Genomic DNA, 16,724 nt, shown 5'->3' with positions numbered 1-16,724 from the left:
CCTTTTCTGCATTTCATTTCCCTCTGACCTCAATGTTGGTAATTCCCTCACCAACCATGTGTGGAAGTCAGGATAACACTTGATGATGTGAACTGTAGTCTGGACCAAATGTGTTAGTCCTTAAAGTGCCACAAGATCCTTTTCCGTTTCTGTCTGAGAGTGTATATAAAAAGGTAAAGGTAAAGGACCCCTGACAGTTAACTCCAGTCGCAGATACAGTCATATAAAATTGCTCTTGACTTGGTTGCCTTGCAGATAACCTAGCATAGTTATCCACAGTTGCTGAAACGTTGCTTGATGTGCTTGACCAATAATGCTTAGAACTGAAAGTCAGCATTGAAACAATTAGATATCGTCACATTGCCCAGAATAACTGCTAGATTCCAGATCAGCAGAACAAGAGCCAACACATTTTAGCTCCACAAGTAACATGAACATTACTTTTATGAAAATGGAACATAATTGTATAGGAATGCCATTTGATGATATTTAGGTATAGCTTTGAATGAGGTTTCACAAACCAGGACAGATAACCCAAAAGTATAAACATCCTCCAGCAATTGTCAGCATAAGAACAAACAATTAGCCTGAAGGCAGAATGATCTCGTAGTGACCAGTGCAAGACTCCATAGAAAAACTTAACGTTTCAGTCCCTGATGTTGAGTTCTTCTTGGTGGTCTGAAGCCTCTGTTGGCCTACACTTGCTTTATGTGTGACAGGAGCACTCATTCCGAAAAACTTCACACTTTCTGTCAAACAATACCTGATGAGCTTGGGAAGGCTAAACTAACTTTTCCGTGTTCCCTGTGGAGATCCGTGTCCTTATCTTTCTGCCACAAATGGAATTTTTAATATCCCCAGGCTTCCAGGCTTTCCCTAAGTACCAATGTTTAGATATAGGCTCATACATATTCATTCCACATCTGGCCAGAAGAACAGTTCCCTGTAGCAGAGTTGTCCACTTCTCTAAAATCAACATCTTCTGGGTCAAGTTGGGCAGACAGCATTTGTTTTCCTCACAGCAGGTCTTGCAAGAGGGAGTCTCATCACTCTTGAGTTCCCCTTCAGATTTTCTCTTTGTTCTAGGAGAGGGGCAGGGAAGAAAAAGACATTATGTGCCTTCCTTGCTGCTCTCGTGTTACAAGCCTGGTCATACTGTGCAGGCAAATCTTCTTTTAGAACATGCTTTTAGAGCACCTTGAGCAGGAAACCATGGCTTTCTTTTCCTGACTACTACCTTAGACTGTGACTTCTTTGTAGCTCCTTTTTTAAAAAAACAACTACATGAAGACGTCATATTTAATAATAGTATGTGTCGGGCCTTTCCCCGACTCTGAGGTGGGCTGCAGATGGGCTTTGTCTCAGGCATCAGATCAAGGATAGTAGGGTCTGAGGCAAATGTGGAGTTTGAGCCAGGCAGAAAGAAGAATTCCAGGGGTTGAAGGGCCAAAGGCAAACAAGTTATGATCAGGAGACCAGAGGCCTAGACAGGCAGCTTGTACTGACAAGTCTGCAAGGGCTTTTGGGGGCTTGGTGGGACCTAATTGACTTGGAGAGACAGTTGACATTATTGGAGGCACCACCAGTTCTGAGAGGGTCTTCCAATGCCTCCCCCCCCCCCCCGGTCACTCCATTTCCACTCCTGGTTCTTCACTCTTCTCTTTGGCCTGTCTATTTTTTGTTTTTTAGGTATAGGTATCAGCAGCGGTGGTGCTGCTTTTCACCCTCCCTTTCTCTGTGACTGGGTAGGTTGCAAGCAAGCAAGACAAAGCTGCTTGCCAGCATATACCAGATCCTTCATGACTCCAGCTTACCAACATTTTCATTAACAAAAATTCAGAACCCAAGGCAGGAGTGGCAGCTGGCTCAGGCAGTAAGACACTAGCTTTGACTTCAGAGTTGTTGAGGATGAAGGAGTAAAAGGCATTGGAACACTGACTGTTGGAAACCTTGGTTTGAGACCCCCTCAACGCTTTTACATGTGGCACAGAATGTGTTAATACTTCAGTAAAACATGTGTAAATTTGTTATATAAGTTGACTCAACATGATCCTGCCATTATGCATCAGTGCATGATACTAAAGTCTTGATCATTACAGAATGTGTTTGCCAGTGAGAGAATAGGGAATGGAAATAACCATCCTGTTATTTCCATTTGCAGAATTGCACCAGGATCTATTTTAGTTCTTTAAAAAGTAGCACAACACAACATCCTTTGTTATCCATATCAAAGGTTGGTTATGTTCATGTGGCTTATGTATGAATAGGTTAGGGATTCCAATGCTTGAAGTAGGACTCCCAGTACTGCAGCTCACTGGGCAAATCACATTTTCTGTGACTAAGCCACCACCACACAGGGATGTGAGACTAAACTACCAATCTGAGCTCTTAGGAAGAAGAGCTATCTTTAAAAGTAACACATAATCCTCATTCCCTATCTTTTGCCTTATGTGGTTTCTCTCCATTCATCACCTCCACTGCTTTTTCTCTCCTGTGTTTCCACAAATGCCTCATGAGGGCCTGTCCTCAACTATCCAGGAGCCATGTGTAGTTCCAGAGAAAATTTGAACAGCCCTTGTTTTCACAAAACCTGGCTTCTTACACTCACTTTTCTAAATACAGTGGTACCTCGGGTTACATACCCTTCAGGTTACATACGCTTCAGGTTACAGACTCCGCTAACCCAGAAATAGTACCTCGGGTTAAGAACTTTGCTTCAGGATAAGAACAGAAATCATGCTCTGGGGGCGCAGCAGCAGTGGGAGGCCCCATTAGCTAAAGTGATGCTTCAGGTTAAGAACAGTTTCGGGTTAAGAATGGACCTCTGGAACGAATTAAGTAATGGTAAATGAGCCTAAATAGATGGGGGTAGTATTGCTTTATTTTTCATTTTGCAGCTGTAAATAGTGCTAAGTGGGCTGTGCATTGGGGGATTTATGTTTTTTAGTAAATAGTGACAATAATAAAACCATATTATAATTTTAACAGGTTTGACTACCACATATTTTGCCTTTGCTTCTTATTCTCCTTTATCAGATGTCTCCATTTCTGGCACATTGTGCGTGTCTCTGGTATCTCTGTGGAAAGGGTAAACTTGGCCACTGATGTTCTTTAGCTGTAAGAGACCTTTATTTGAGCAGGAGCTGAGTAGCTGGGAAAGCCAATGCTGGAATAAAGGACATTGCTTAGAGCAGGAATGTGGAACCCCTTTCAGCCTACGGGCCATATTCCCTTCTAGGAGCCGCAGTGGCAGATAATGACCAGAGACAGAAGTGGACGGAGCAATTAATTTGAACATTACCTTTGTATAGTAGGCTGGTAAGCGCACACACCATCTCTATCCAGGCAGGCAAGAAACATGATCAAAGCTTCAGCATTTCAACCAGGAAAACACTCAAGGAAGGTATAAAACAGGGCTGGTGAGGTGTGGCCTTGAGAAACCCAGAAGCCAGATAAGAGAGACCTGGAGGGCTTCCAGGTCTGAGGTTCCCCTTCTGCTTTAGACTACCAGAGCATTTGAGTTGTATTCATCCTCATTGCCTTCGTTACATGAATACAGATGCATGGAGCTTCACATATGGCCACAAAACCCAGCTTCCCTCCTGGTCTATCAGGAGCTATCTGTTACAGACTATCACCCTCTCTTCGTTTTGATTTATCGCTGGACATAACTGGGTTTTGGAGCTTTGTCTTCATCTTGCTGCCACATAGGGACAGGAAGATAAATCTAGCCTGTGAATGTTTAGCTGTACAGTTCCAGCAGCACAAGGGAAAGGGATGTCCTCCTATATCCCCTTGACTGGGAAAATAGATCTGCCAGGATAGCTTTGGAGTGTTGAACTTCACCAGATCTTTGTGCAATGTGCATTGAAAAAATTCCATGTACTTCAAAATAAGAAACTCGGCTGAAAGGGTATGATTTAGGAAGGCAGATCAGATCTCTGCTGAAAAAGGAAAAAGAACCTATTATTCCAAGTGCTGGTACTGTTCTCATAAAGGACAATCCGTATATGTAAGTGTTGCATAACTATTGATAGCTTTGCAACGTTACAATCTTCCATAATGGAGAAGGTGCCTGAATTTCAAAAGTACCCATCATCTTACCCAGAAAGTAAGATGATACTCCTTAAATATCCAGTGTGGGATGGGAAGAAGAGGTCATTTCACTGAATTCAGTAGTCAGCAGACCAGGCCTTGCACTTTCGTCACAAAAATAACTTGCTTTTTTTAAAAGGGTGAGAGAAATCGACCAATTCACAGGATTAGTTCTCTACAGGAAGGCAAAATCAGGTCAGCTTTTCGCAGTGTAGGCTACCCTTAAAGCACTTGCCGGTTCAGAAAGGAGAAATAGCCAAGCTCTTATTCCACCATGACTTGATGTTTGTGGACCTGTTGGACTCTGACTTGGAAAACCACCACACCCTGTGCGGCACAGGGATGGCATGTTGGACTGACTCCTGAAGCAGGTTTGAAATGAAAAAATGTGCCCTTGCAGGGTCCCCCTGACTAGCAAGCAGCTACCTGTTTTCATTAGTGGAGTATGCAGAGACATACCAGCTGACATAAAAGGCATTAAATTCAAGAGTCCGGAAAGTGTGGGTGTGGGAAAGTCTATGGGGTTCATGCCGATAACTTCGCTGAAAGGTCAGCTCCTTCCTATTTAAATGTTTTGTTTGTAAATAGAACACATTTTATTTATAATTCTTATCATTTATACAAAAAGAATTACATTAAAAAATGTAAGTATTTCTCGATCAGTGTTACCATTGGGCTTGATGACCAGAAACAAGCTTTTTTATATTCCTCTATTGCTGTGAGGAATAACCAAAGATCACCTCTGTCCATTATATAAAGGTGATTTCGCGTGAGGCCGAGTAACTCTTGCATTCAGCAACGTATCTCTTTGTGCAGTAATACTTGCATGAATGCATGAAGAGACAGCACCCCGCACACTTAGCACTGCTGCAGCCGCACAGCATTGGTGTGCGGAAATGGGAGGGAGAAGGAAACGGAAGCAATGTTGCCGCAGAGTGTGCGTGGTGCTCCATCCATTGGGAAGCACAGTCACTTCTCTGTTCACTCTACATCTTTGTTTTCTTTTCTCAGTCACTTCTCTATTTTTTTCGCTTCTCACTTCCCTCTGTAGCTCCCTAGTCTCATGCTGTGGCCCCCCATTTATCCAATTTCTGCCTGTGGCCCCCTTGGAATATCATGGGGGCCCCCAGGGAGGCATATGGCCCCCGGTTGGCGAGCACTGTTTTGTTAGCTTGTGGGCAAGGACTGTTTTCTTGCAGGTTGATTTTGTATGAGCTCTCTGAGACACTGGGCTGAAGAACAGGACACACATGAATGAATAAATACTAAGAGTGGCTTGCATTCCTTAAAGTACATGCTGCTTCTGGTGTGGAAAAGAATGGGTTAAATGAGCAGCCTGTACCTGATAAGGGAACTTGGCAAGGAAATAGGTCAGATCTTCACCCTTGATTGAGCAGAGATAGTAGAGATTTACTGCTTCTCTCTCTGCAGGGGAAGAGGTGCAGAGGTCTTGCAGTTAAATATAGTTAAGCTATGGCAGAGATACAGGACTGGACACCACAAGTCAAATTATTTTCCCCAAAGAGAAAGATCTGGATATCTTCTGCTTGCTTTTTCTGAGAAGAATAACCTGCCTTGCTTGTTCTTTCTTGAGAGCTGTCTCTTCCATGTCACTCCTGCTCTCTTGTTCCTTTGTTCCTGTCAGAATGTCCGAGCTCACAATTCTCTTAAACTCTGTTGAGAATATTTGGTGTCCTTGGGCAGGTTCTAGATGACTTGAAGGGCTTTGTACCTTTGCTGTGGTGGTTTGTAGTTTTTCTGTATTTGTCATTGATAGAAGATACTTATAAGGAGCAGTTCCAGCTGCTTTATAATGAATCTTTGGTTCTCCCCCTCCCCCCCTTTTTGTGTGTCTTCAAGACAGATAATTAAAGGAAATTCTCCAGTAAACAAAGAGGTGGCAAATGGTTTCTAACAGCTTCTGCTGTACAGAACATCTCATGGCGGTTATTTTTGATTGTTACTATGTTATGTGTTTTTATATTTTAAATTGCTCTGTGATCCTTGGAGGAAGGGCAGTATAGAAATTTAATCCTCCTCCTCCACCTCATCATGATAGTAATATGCACTGAAAGCCTGTCTGGTCCAGTGGATAGAGATAGACTTGTAACTGGAAGGCCCTCATGCCTTAAAATTCCACCCTTTGATCTATCTTTTATTATATATGTAAAACACTATTTATTCAAGGTTCCTAATTTCTCTTTATAGTATTGATAATCTCAATCTCAACTTCTTTTCAGTCTTCCATGTGACGGACCTTGAGATATTTGAAGATGGCTAGCATATGTCTTCTCAGTCTCCTCTTTTCCATGTTAAATATACCCAGCTCCATCGACCGTTCCTCATAAGGCTTGGTTTCCAGACCCTTGATAATCTTGGTTGCTCTCCTCTGCACACATTCCAACTTGTCAATATCCTTTTTAATTTGTGGTGCCTAGAACTGGATATAATATTCCAGGTGTGGTCTGATGAAAGCAGATCCTTGAAAAATCTGGTGATGCTTTGCCGCAAAGAAGCTTCTCTTTATGAGGACTGTCCAGACACTTAATGGTGGTCACCAAGCAATGATGGTAGGATGATAGCAACCTGTAAAAATTGCTCAGTTCTTGTTGCTTTGGGTATAAAAAAGTGGAGTCCTTGAAATATATTGTCTATAAGATTTTTCTGTGAGCATGTCAGTATTCAAATGATGAACTGGAAAACAAAATAGGCTTTGACATGTTAGGCCTGCTTTTCATGACAGTTGACCCCTTTTATATAGATAGAGTTACGCTGGATGCTGGGAAGCATATGTGCCCCTGGTACAATGAGTGATCTTGTGGTTCTGCATAGGCAGCTACAATGGAGGGAGCACATGACTAAAAGTGCACTTGAATTTACTAAATATTGTATCTTAGGTTTGATTCCATAATACTCATAGGCAATATAAGTCGCTACTCAATTTACAGGGGGACTGTCTTCCTTTTTGTATCTACTGTTATAGGGCCTTTCAGAATGTGCAGCTTGTCGATTTAATTAAGAGCCCCCTAGCATTTGTCCCATAAGCCCAAGCATTGCTGTAAAATCTGGATTTAGCTGGGTTCTTGTGAGTGGCTAGTTAATTGGGTGTTTTCTGGTAGTCACCCTAGTTTTTAGTCCCTGTGTCTCCTCTCTTGGTTGCTGTGCTGTCAAAGTCCGTCTTTTTAAATGGCTTTAAATGTTCTGTGCAGTGGAAGTGTGTATTAGCATTCTCTGTGTTACAGTATCTGATTAATTGGTTTGGGGCTTCTGTTTCTCAGCCACAGCTAAAGACAGTTTGTACAAATGCCAAAACAGCCCATCTTGGCCCATTTGTTATCCTAAGCAGCCACTCTCCCCACTGAATACACCAAGTTGAGGCAGGGAGCAGGAGACGTTCCCCTTTCAAGCACAAAATGGCCAGTCTCTGGAACAAGCATGCCAGCTTGCCCCCGTGATTGAGGGGGCTGGTGCTGCCCACCATGTGCATCTTCCGTGCGACTTGCTGAGTCATTTCCACATGCTATGCGACATGTTGACGTGTTGTGAGCAGCATGTGCAAGTGATGTCAGCATGTCGTGCAGCATATGTACATGGTGTGCACACGGTCACCATGGAATTTAGAGGTTTCCTGGCCCCCTCCTTGAAAATTGGGGGGGGACTTGGCCCCCTCCTCCTCCAATGGTGCCCCTCCTCTGGAACACTATCATGAAGGGCTGTAACCTACACAAGAAGAAAGTTCGCAATCAAAATGATGAAGGCCTAATGAATGAACTAATTTTTTTCAGCCACTTCAGGTTTGGGTTTGTAAAATGGTTGCTTTCTGTTTTAGAGGCTGTTATGATCGCAAGGCTCAAAAGGTCAGCATAAGAAATGGAGATTGGAGAGGAAAAATAATTTAACAGAAATGAAACTTAAGCAGAAATTTACTAAACAGCAGTGGCTGCTGGTGCCCATTAAGATTGGTAGGGTGGAAGTCAGGGAGAACAACAGTAGGTATAGCAGAGCCAAAGACAGGTAAAGCAAACTAAGATTTGTCCCTAACCTCCTTCCTACAAAGTTCTGCAAAGGCAACTCTGAGATGGAGGAGGCAGCCAGCAGCTAGGACCACCCCCTAGACTGGAGCCAAGAAAGAAGACAGGCTTAAGGTGGTGGCGGCTAAGGGCAGACTGAAATTGGTGGGCAGCACACTAATTGCTCTAATGGATCAGTCACAATGTCACTGAGAAGGGGTGGGGCATATTTGGACCAAGTTGATTGAGAAGAAGATCCCACACTCCTATTAGCTAATTCATTAGAGTTTTAGAAAACATAATGGAGCTGAATGGAGTGCCCAGTGGTCAAGGAACAAATCTTCAAACTGAAGGTCCTTGTGCCCTTCATCATACTGCTCAACTTCCTGTTCAAGCACATCTGAGGGCCCTATTTATTCTTTATTTTAGCTCAGTAAAACTATTTTTGTTACTATCACTAACGTTTAATATATGACATTAGACCTGCTTTGCCTTGCCCCAGCAAATCTTCTTTCAGCAAGCAAATAAACAGCATTATATGTTGCTGTTGTAGTAAATGTCAAGTAAGTGTGTGCTTTATGCCTGCATTTCAACTCCAATTTTCAGTGCTTTCTTTTCAGTCCCTGTTAGACCTTCTCCCAATTGAGATTAGTCCCAGGCAGCTTGTTTGGCTGTTTCTTATGCAGAACAATGTCAATGTGTTCTTTACAAATACCCTAAATTTAAATATAAGCCAGTTGCAAATATTCCTGTCTGTGTCATTTATGTAAAATACAGTCCCACTCTCCTCAAACAAATGCTGTGAAAACCAAAGGGCATGAGCATTGTCTCTTGTGCGCTCCTGTGCTGCCCAGAAGCAATCTTTCAAATGCCCTTTCCGCCAAAGTGGTACATGCTCATGCTAGGAAATGTCTTCAGTGCACTTTTACTAACATGAACGAGACTGGGGACCCTGGGGTAAAGAGAAGGTGTTGAGTTCAAAGACAACAGTTTTATTTTATATTTCTTTGAGGACTCAAGCAGCAGCTGTGATGGGTCAAATCCATTTCCTATGAGGCAGATGCCCCTGAGAGAAAGTGTGATTGCTGGATAACCCTGTTTCAAAGATAGCCAACTGTACTTTTGTATTGGAGTCCCCACCCACAGTGTACAGCCTGGTGCTGAACACACGTATTTATCTCCTTGTAGATCTTTTCTTTGTATGCAGCACCGCTTTCTCCAGGGAAGCATGTGTCGTCGTCCCCTTATCACTTGCACTGTAGTGATTTCAGCACAGAGATTAGAGGAGGAAATATATATTTTTGTGTGCATAGCTTCTGCTCTGACTTCAACATGTTCCTTTTCTCTCTCCTTCCCCACCCCTTGTCTTCCAGCATTTGTCGTCATGATAATTATAGCCCTTCTCCGGATTTCCAAAGGGAAAGGGGAAGGTCACCCTCCTTTAGCGCAACTCTCAGGGATCCGCAATCTCTTTGGGGTGTGCGTTTATTCCTTCATGTGCCAGCACTCGCTGCCATCTCTCATCACTCCCATCTCCAAGAAGAAACACGTTAACAAGTTGGTCCTGCTGGATTACACCTTAATCCTGGGTTTCTACAGCCTCTTGTCCTTCACTGCTATCTACTGCTTCAAGAACGGGACTCTCATGGATATGTATACGCTCAACTTCACCAGCTGTGACATTGTCAATATCGCCGTTATCCGCTACTTCCTGGGCCTCTTTCCTGTCTTCACCATCAGCACCAACTTTCCTATAATTGCCGTGACTCTGAGGAACAATTGGAAGACGCTCTTCCACCGGGAAGGGGGAACCTACCCGTGGGTAGTAGATAGGATTTTTTTCCCAGTCATCACACTCATTCCCCCCATTATCGTGGCTTTCTGCACCCACGATTTAGAGTCCTTGGTGGGCATTACTGGAGCCTATGCTGGGAATGGGATCCAGTATATCATCCCTGCTTTCTTAGCATATTGCAGCCGAAAAGACACTCAGCTGATCTTTGGAAATGGCACGCTCAATAAACATTTGTCCCCTTTCCGGCACACATTCTGGATTGGGTTTGTCCTACTCTGGGGACTTTTTTGCTTTCTGTTTGTGACTGCAAATATCATATTGAGTGAAACTAAGCTCTAATGATGGAACGATGCTGTTTGTTATCAAAGAAACTGGAGGTGACTTCTGAGACTTCTCCTTCTGATCTTGCACCTCCTAAAAATACCGTCTTGAGCTAGATGCTCACTTTATCAATTTTGGGTGCAGTGCTGCTTGTCCGGTTCCGTTCTTAATTCAGATTTTCCCCTTCAAAGTATAAAGCTTTGAGTGTGATCACTCCACCAGGCTGCTGTGGTCACACAGCATCTCTCTATATTTGCCTTGATCACAGATTCCCATACAAACTGTCTTCCTCTCTTGTCCTATGATATGTCAGAGGCTGTCAGATATGCATCTCTCCCTCAAGAGTGATGGAGGGGTGAGCCTTGCTGAAACCAGTCAAGCAAGCAGCCAATGAAAGCAAGCAATGATTCCTTATCATTCTCATGTCCCCTGAGGTGACTCTCCTTTTTCCTCAACTAACAGGGAAGAATCAAGAGAAAGATGGACACAACTAGTTGAATCAGATTTCATTGAAATGTTCCATGGCGTGGGGTCAGCCTACACTGAAAAAAATGAGGGAGAAAATGCCCAGGGGTAGATTCTTCCCACTCCAATACTACTGTTGTTTCCTCCATTTCTGTTACAGTCTTTCCAGCACACATCTGCCTTGCTGCATGTAATGTGGGATCAGATGCATAGATGTTACTGTGGATTTAAATGAATGCTTTTCATCTGGTGAGCATTTTGCTTCTGTCCGCTTTTCTGTTTTCTGTATGTAATGCCCAATCCCCTCCATACTTGATTCTATGCAGAGGGTGAAAAGGAGGTTGCAGTTAAGTCTGGGTGGGTACCACCAAAGCCTTATTTCATGAAGCATTGAAGGGAAAGCCTGTTTCCACAGTTCTTTTTTGCTGCTGAGTCGCTTCAGCATCACCGTGGTCCTCTGTTTCACACCAGTCCTGAGGCAGCAGGGCAGGCCCTGACTGCAGCACTCTCCATTGCAGGCACGAAGGTGCTAATTACTTGCTACATGGGTAACATGTAAAAGAAGCACAGTTCTCATTTCCTAGCACCTCACCTGTGTGTTGCCAGATGTGGAGGGCAGCACCTAACCGCGTCTTTATGAAGAAATCGTATGAGTAAGTGTTACCAGAGAGAATAAAATCATGAGTGGAAGCTAAAGCAAGAGACATTCATGCAGCCATTGTTTTCTGTTTGAATATAAAGGCAATCATTACTCCCTAAAGCACACTAAATTGCCAAGAGAATTCACTCCCGCTCACTAAAAATTAACCTCCCACCTCATCCCAGGTTCATGGTTGTTTTTTTTAAGGTTCCCACCACTTTGCCTTCAACATGACCTCATTTTCAGTTTATGTAAATTCAAGCTACATCTGACTAGTACTGTGCCTTGAAACCTGTGTCTGCCACAGGTAAATCTAAGAGATGTGTGTGAGGGGGTCTTAAAGGTAAATGGACCCCTGACCATTAGGTCCAGTCGTGACCAACTCTGGGGTTGCGGCGCTCATCTCGCTTTATTGGCTGAGGGAGCCGGCGTACAGCTTCCAGGTCATGTGGCCAGCAGGACTAAGCCGCTTCTGGCGAACCAGAGCAGCGCACGGAAACGCCATTTACCTTCCTGCCGGAGTGGTACTTATTTATCTACTTGTGCTTTGACGTGCTTTCGAACTGCTAGGTTGGCAGGAGCAGGGACCGAGCAACGGGAGCTTACCCCGTCGCGGGGATTCGAACCGCCGGCCTTCTGATCGGCAAGTCCTAGGCTCTGTGGTTTAACCCACAGCGCCACCCGCGTCTCTTGTGAGGGGGTCTTATGCTAAACATAAAGGAAATGCAGATAGGAAGGGGGGCTATTAACTCTTCCCTTGCCTGTGCCTTATTCCCCGTACTCTGTCCCCTAATGTCACTTTTCCCTTGGCCAGGCTGCTATATCAGAAGTAAGTCAGTGTGAGAGAGAGACTCCTGGTGGGGAAATCTGCAGGGAAGCTTCTCTCTTCACCTGCACATCCCTTTTGCTCTTTAAATTATTCTCATCCTCCACCTCCCTGCTTTATACATGATGGGGAAAGGTCTGTATTTAAAGACACAGGTCTGCTCCTGATTGCATGTAGTTCGGACTGTAGGACCTTTGCCGACAAGGAGTACTGACCATCATTCTGTGATGAAATCACAAAAAGCATTTAGGAGATTGCAGAGCTTAGAAGGGGTCATGGGTCACAAAGGTTTTAATATGAGGGAAATTCCAACTCTTTTCACTTCAAATATGTTTGAACTGCTTTTTCTGTTATTAAATTTCATCTTCCAAACCCCCGGATTATGCTTGCCTTTTCCGTCCTGGTGTAGCTGTGATATTAAATTTGACATTTCATCAAAGTGAGTTAAGAAATTCAGTGGTTTTTTAAAAAAAATAAATCAAAATTACTATCAAGTATAATTAGCAACATCAAATTGGTTTTGCTGCAAAAAAACAGATTGTTGGAAGGTGTGTTAAAAACAAACACAGCAAATTTTGTAACGCAACTCTATTCATAGATAACAAAAGTCCTTGATATGTTGCATAAAGCTATGTTTGCCGACTAGGGGGAGTTTGCTCCATGCACAATAAAACCTGATGACATCCCTCTCTTCTTCATCTCAAGCTGTACTTGGCAGTCCTTGCTGGTGCATCAGAGTCACCTATACAACCTGAAAGCTTGCAGATAGCTGATGCTGCTCCTTTGACACCAGGTTTCTGAGAACTGTCTCTGAGTGAATTGGTAAGGAATTACACAGTGCCCAGGTTGAGGGGAAACAAAATTACAGATTTTAAGATTCTATGTGCACAATCCATTTGAAATGGGAACCGTCCTGCCACAATTGGTTCAGAAGTTTAACAACTGCTTCCTTCTGTCACTCTTTCCCATCACTGTTATAAGACTCTTGTCAGACTGGAAGTGAGAAAACAGAGCTGTCGCATGGAGGCCCAAGCCTGCCCTTGTGCAATATGAGACAGGCAAGGATAGTATCACTGCTGGCATTTTAGCAGCAGAATAGATGTACCTGAGAAATGACCTATAAATGTATGGAAATTGCATTGTGGCAATCTCATCTTTGGCTGGCTGTAGAATGTGCTTAGCTGCTGCAGTGCAGGACATCTTCGGGAGAAGACAAGCCTAAAGAGGAAACCCTACACAAATCTGAAGTGGAGTCCCTAAGGCTGTTGGATGACATCTTGTATGCCTCCCTCCAGCAACCCCTGCAGCCAAGCTGGTGCCAAACATATTGCTCTGCTTTCCTTTGGACCACATCAGTGAGGCCGAGCGGGGGCAGCCTGGGACCTTCATACACACTGCCCAGGCTTGCCCCCCCCCCCCGGGAGGACACTGGTGCTGTTACTGCAGCTAAAACAATATGGGAGGCAGCAGTTATGAGTTATGGTTCTCTGCAGCAGCAGCAGGTGGTTTGATTTCACCCCAAGAGAGACCCATTGCCTCTTGAGATAGACGGATGCCAACAATACAGAAGGTGCTGAATAACGCAAGCACTGTGTCTACTTCAGTCCCATGGAGCGGTCACTGAATTTTTCTGTGCTTTTGACTCTCAAGATAATATGGGTCACTTAATGCACATCTTCACCGGCAATCTTCAAAGAGGTTTCTTCTCTTCTGACACACCTTTTCGTTTTCTCCACGAGCCATCTCAGAAGAACAGAAAGCACTGGGTTTCACAGAAAGCTGAAGCTGGACAAATTGCTAAGGTTACAGCCAAACAGCAAGCCTAGTCTGGGACTTCTGCTACTTTAGCAGTTCTGTTTTCCATCTTGTCAAAGGTGTACTACAAAGCACAATTATGCTAATTGCCTGTATTGCACAAGAAATGTGTCCTTTGGACAGCCTCCCCATCCCCACCACCTCAGCTATACGTTGTCGTTTGGGATTTCTCCCTTCCCCTTTTATCTAAATCCCATGTGGCATTATGTGCCCTTTTGGCTTAGATTATATCTTTTCTCCTTTTATGTTGCTCCAAAGGTTATAAAATGTGAAATTTCCTTTGATTTCAAAAGAAACTTGACAGTCAGGGATGACTTTTCTCTCTGCATGAATAGGAAGAGCACTTTTGAAATGGCTTGGCAGTAGTACCTTCCATTCCTCTCTCACCTTGAAGAACTTCCTTTCCTGTTTTCTGATGGATTTGTATTGATGTACCTTCCCAGGTGCCTTCAGTATGTGAGCAGTGGAGGTGTCTACCTCAATTAATGGTGAAAGCCCTACAAGAGGAGGAAAAGTTTGATGCTAGTATCACAATTTGCCTTAAAACATGAGAGAGATTGAGGTTGACCAAGATGGATAAAATGTATGTTTGTGTGTGTGTTTATTTTACTGGCACTATTACAAGAACCCCAAGGGATGGGATGGTGGTAGAATCTCTCATTCCTTGGAGGTTTTTAAGCAGAGGTTGCATGGCCATCTGTCATGGATGCTTTAGCTGATATTTCTGCATCTCGGGGTTAGACTAGAGGACCCTTGGGATCCCTTCCAACACTACGATTCTATGAATCCAGGGCTCAACCTGGCTGAATATGATGCAGTGGCTGATACCTTCTCCCATCTGGTTTAACGTGAGACAATATTTTTAATTGCCTATTAAAATGTAACAATTCTTCACTATGGCACTTTGCTGCTCTGTGTCCTCAGCTTGTCCCTGTATGTAATTATTTTTCAGAAAGGCATAAAGAAATAAATGCAGATTATGCATCTGTTGTGGTTTGGCCTTTTCCTGCATACATTAAGGCAGTGTATCTTGAATTAGTTTCTGTTGACGGATCAGTTGGCAGAAGTAGCAAAGGGGAGGGGGGCATCCAGGGGGGCATCCGTGCTGGCAGCAGCTCTTGGAGTAATCCTTGTCTTCTCTTGTCCCTCCGTATTAGCCTCCTGCTTCCTGTAGCACTAGGTGTTCTCCGAAAAGTCAATTAAAACAGCTGTACCTTACCCGACTCAATTACATTTCCTTGTGCTTAAAAACTAAACAAATTGAATCATTTTGCTGCCTCAGGCAGCAAATGAAGTTTCTTCTGGTAAATTTATTATCATCATAAAGCACAGCTTGATTTATGTTAAAATATTAAAAGGCATCTTTATGATGGAAATAAACAGTTTCTACTTTCTCCTTCTGTGGCTCACACGTTCTTTCCCTCTGAGGAATTAAAGTGTGGCATGGGATTTATTAGGGAAGTGGACTGTAAATCTGAAATCAAAGTGCCACTGGAGCTTAAATCCCTTGTCTTTCTACACTTCAAAGACCATGAGGAGAAAGAGCCACCCTTAAAAGTGAGACAGTTGGAAAAGGGGCATCAGGTTTGAGAAACAGACTTTGAGAAGAGGCCTTCGGGGGGAATCATGAGCTTCACCTGTAGTGTTATACTAGTTGCAGTGAAGCTTCTGGAAGTAGAAAAATGTCAAATGTCAGCATGGCTCAGTGAGTCCAGTCTCTAGTCAGTTCTTTAAAAAAAAATCCCTAGGTAGCTTAGGACAAACCATTCACTCTCATATTTTGGATCCCTATCTGTAAAATTGGATGAATAACTCTTTCTCATAGGATTTTCTTTTAAAAAATAATAATATAAGGATTGTAAAACACTTAGCAAATTGATTAAAGTCCCGTGTAAATAGCCCTGAAGAGGTCCCTGACTGCTCGATTTGATCTGCTTAAAAAGTTAATACAGCCAAGAGTTGAACTTCTACTTAAAGCATCAGACTATGTTCAGTGGTTATACACAAGAGAACAGACTGCTCTTTCGGCCCAGTTCTCTGTGTCTAGTTGAAAAATACATGTCTCATTTGGATTGGGAATTCATAAGATAAAGTGCCCAGTATATTGCATATTTTGAAAACCACCCACCACAGCATGCAGATAAGCCTTGTACAATCCTATCTAGTGAACTAGATGGCTCAAAGCAAATGGTCTAACTAAGCAAGTGATAGAATACTAGTCTGTCTTACTGGATTTTTGTTGTTGTTTTTTAAATATCCGGCCCTTTTCCCAAAGGAGCCAAGGGCAGCAAACAATGTAGTAAAGCAGTACAGTTCAAAACTTAATTATAACACATTTATAATGACAAGAACATCTAAAAACATTTGAAAGCAGTCACATACCCTCAGAGCTAATAATATAAAATTGCCAGGAATAATACCTCTCAGCCATTAAATGCCTGGTTGAACAAGAATGTTTTAAAATCCCTCCTGAATGTCAATAATGTGGGAGATGGAGCACCTCACCAAAGAGGGTCTTCCGTAATGGGGAACTGCCACCAAAGAGGCCCTGTCATGGGTTAGCACCAATTGAGCAGCATCTAGTATAATGGACTGCATCATTGCAGAGTGGGGTCACAAGTTTGAATATTTAAAAAGCTTCCTGCAAGTTGAAAAACCACATCACTGGCAATAGTGAAGAGAGGGCTGGGATAGAAGTTTGTAATGTGTTGAGGGTGTCAGAGAATTTACAGGGTGGCTTTGCATTTGAAAAATCTC

At 43.2% G+C, this 16,724-nt stretch overlaps 1 protein-coding gene and 1 long non-coding RNA gene across 3 annotated transcripts in view; one reads left to right on the top strand and one right to left on the bottom strand.

Annotated features, from left to right (window-relative positions):
* TMEM104 (transmembrane protein 104) overlaps positions 1-14,953 on the top strand; it is a 77,256-nt gene extending 62,303 nt beyond the window's left edge. Inside the window, exons 10-11 of one of the 2 annotated variants that reach the window (XM_083598216.1) lie at positions 9,479-11,660; positions 12,024-14,953. In XM_083598216.1, the coding sequence (XP_083454342.1) occupies positions 9,479-10,239 (761 nt within the window). In that variant the 3' untranslated portion in view covers positions 10,240-11,660; positions 12,024-14,953. The remainder of the gene's footprint in view (positions 1-9,478; positions 11,661-12,023) is intronic. The other variant, XM_083598217.1, reaches the window with a different exon arrangement.
* Positions 427-5,834, bottom strand: LOC310755466. The gene is made up of 2 exons (XR_014544377.1): positions 5,670-5,834; positions 427-1,082 (listed from the first exon to the last, which is right to left on the bottom strand). It is a non-coding gene; the product is annotated as an uncharacterized lncRNA (long non-coding RNA).
* Positions 14,954-16,724: the final 1,771 nt, after the last annotated feature.

Source organism: Podarcis filfolensis (assembly GCF_964270895.1).
Source record: "Podarcis filfolensis genome assembly, chromosome: 2".
Taxonomy (NCBI): domain Eukaryota; kingdom Metazoa; phylum Chordata; class Lepidosauria; order Squamata; family Lacertidae; genus Podarcis; species Podarcis filfolensis.
The sequence above is the reverse complement of the archived record's forward strand: the minus strand, read 5'-3'. Positions and strand labels throughout refer to the sequence as shown.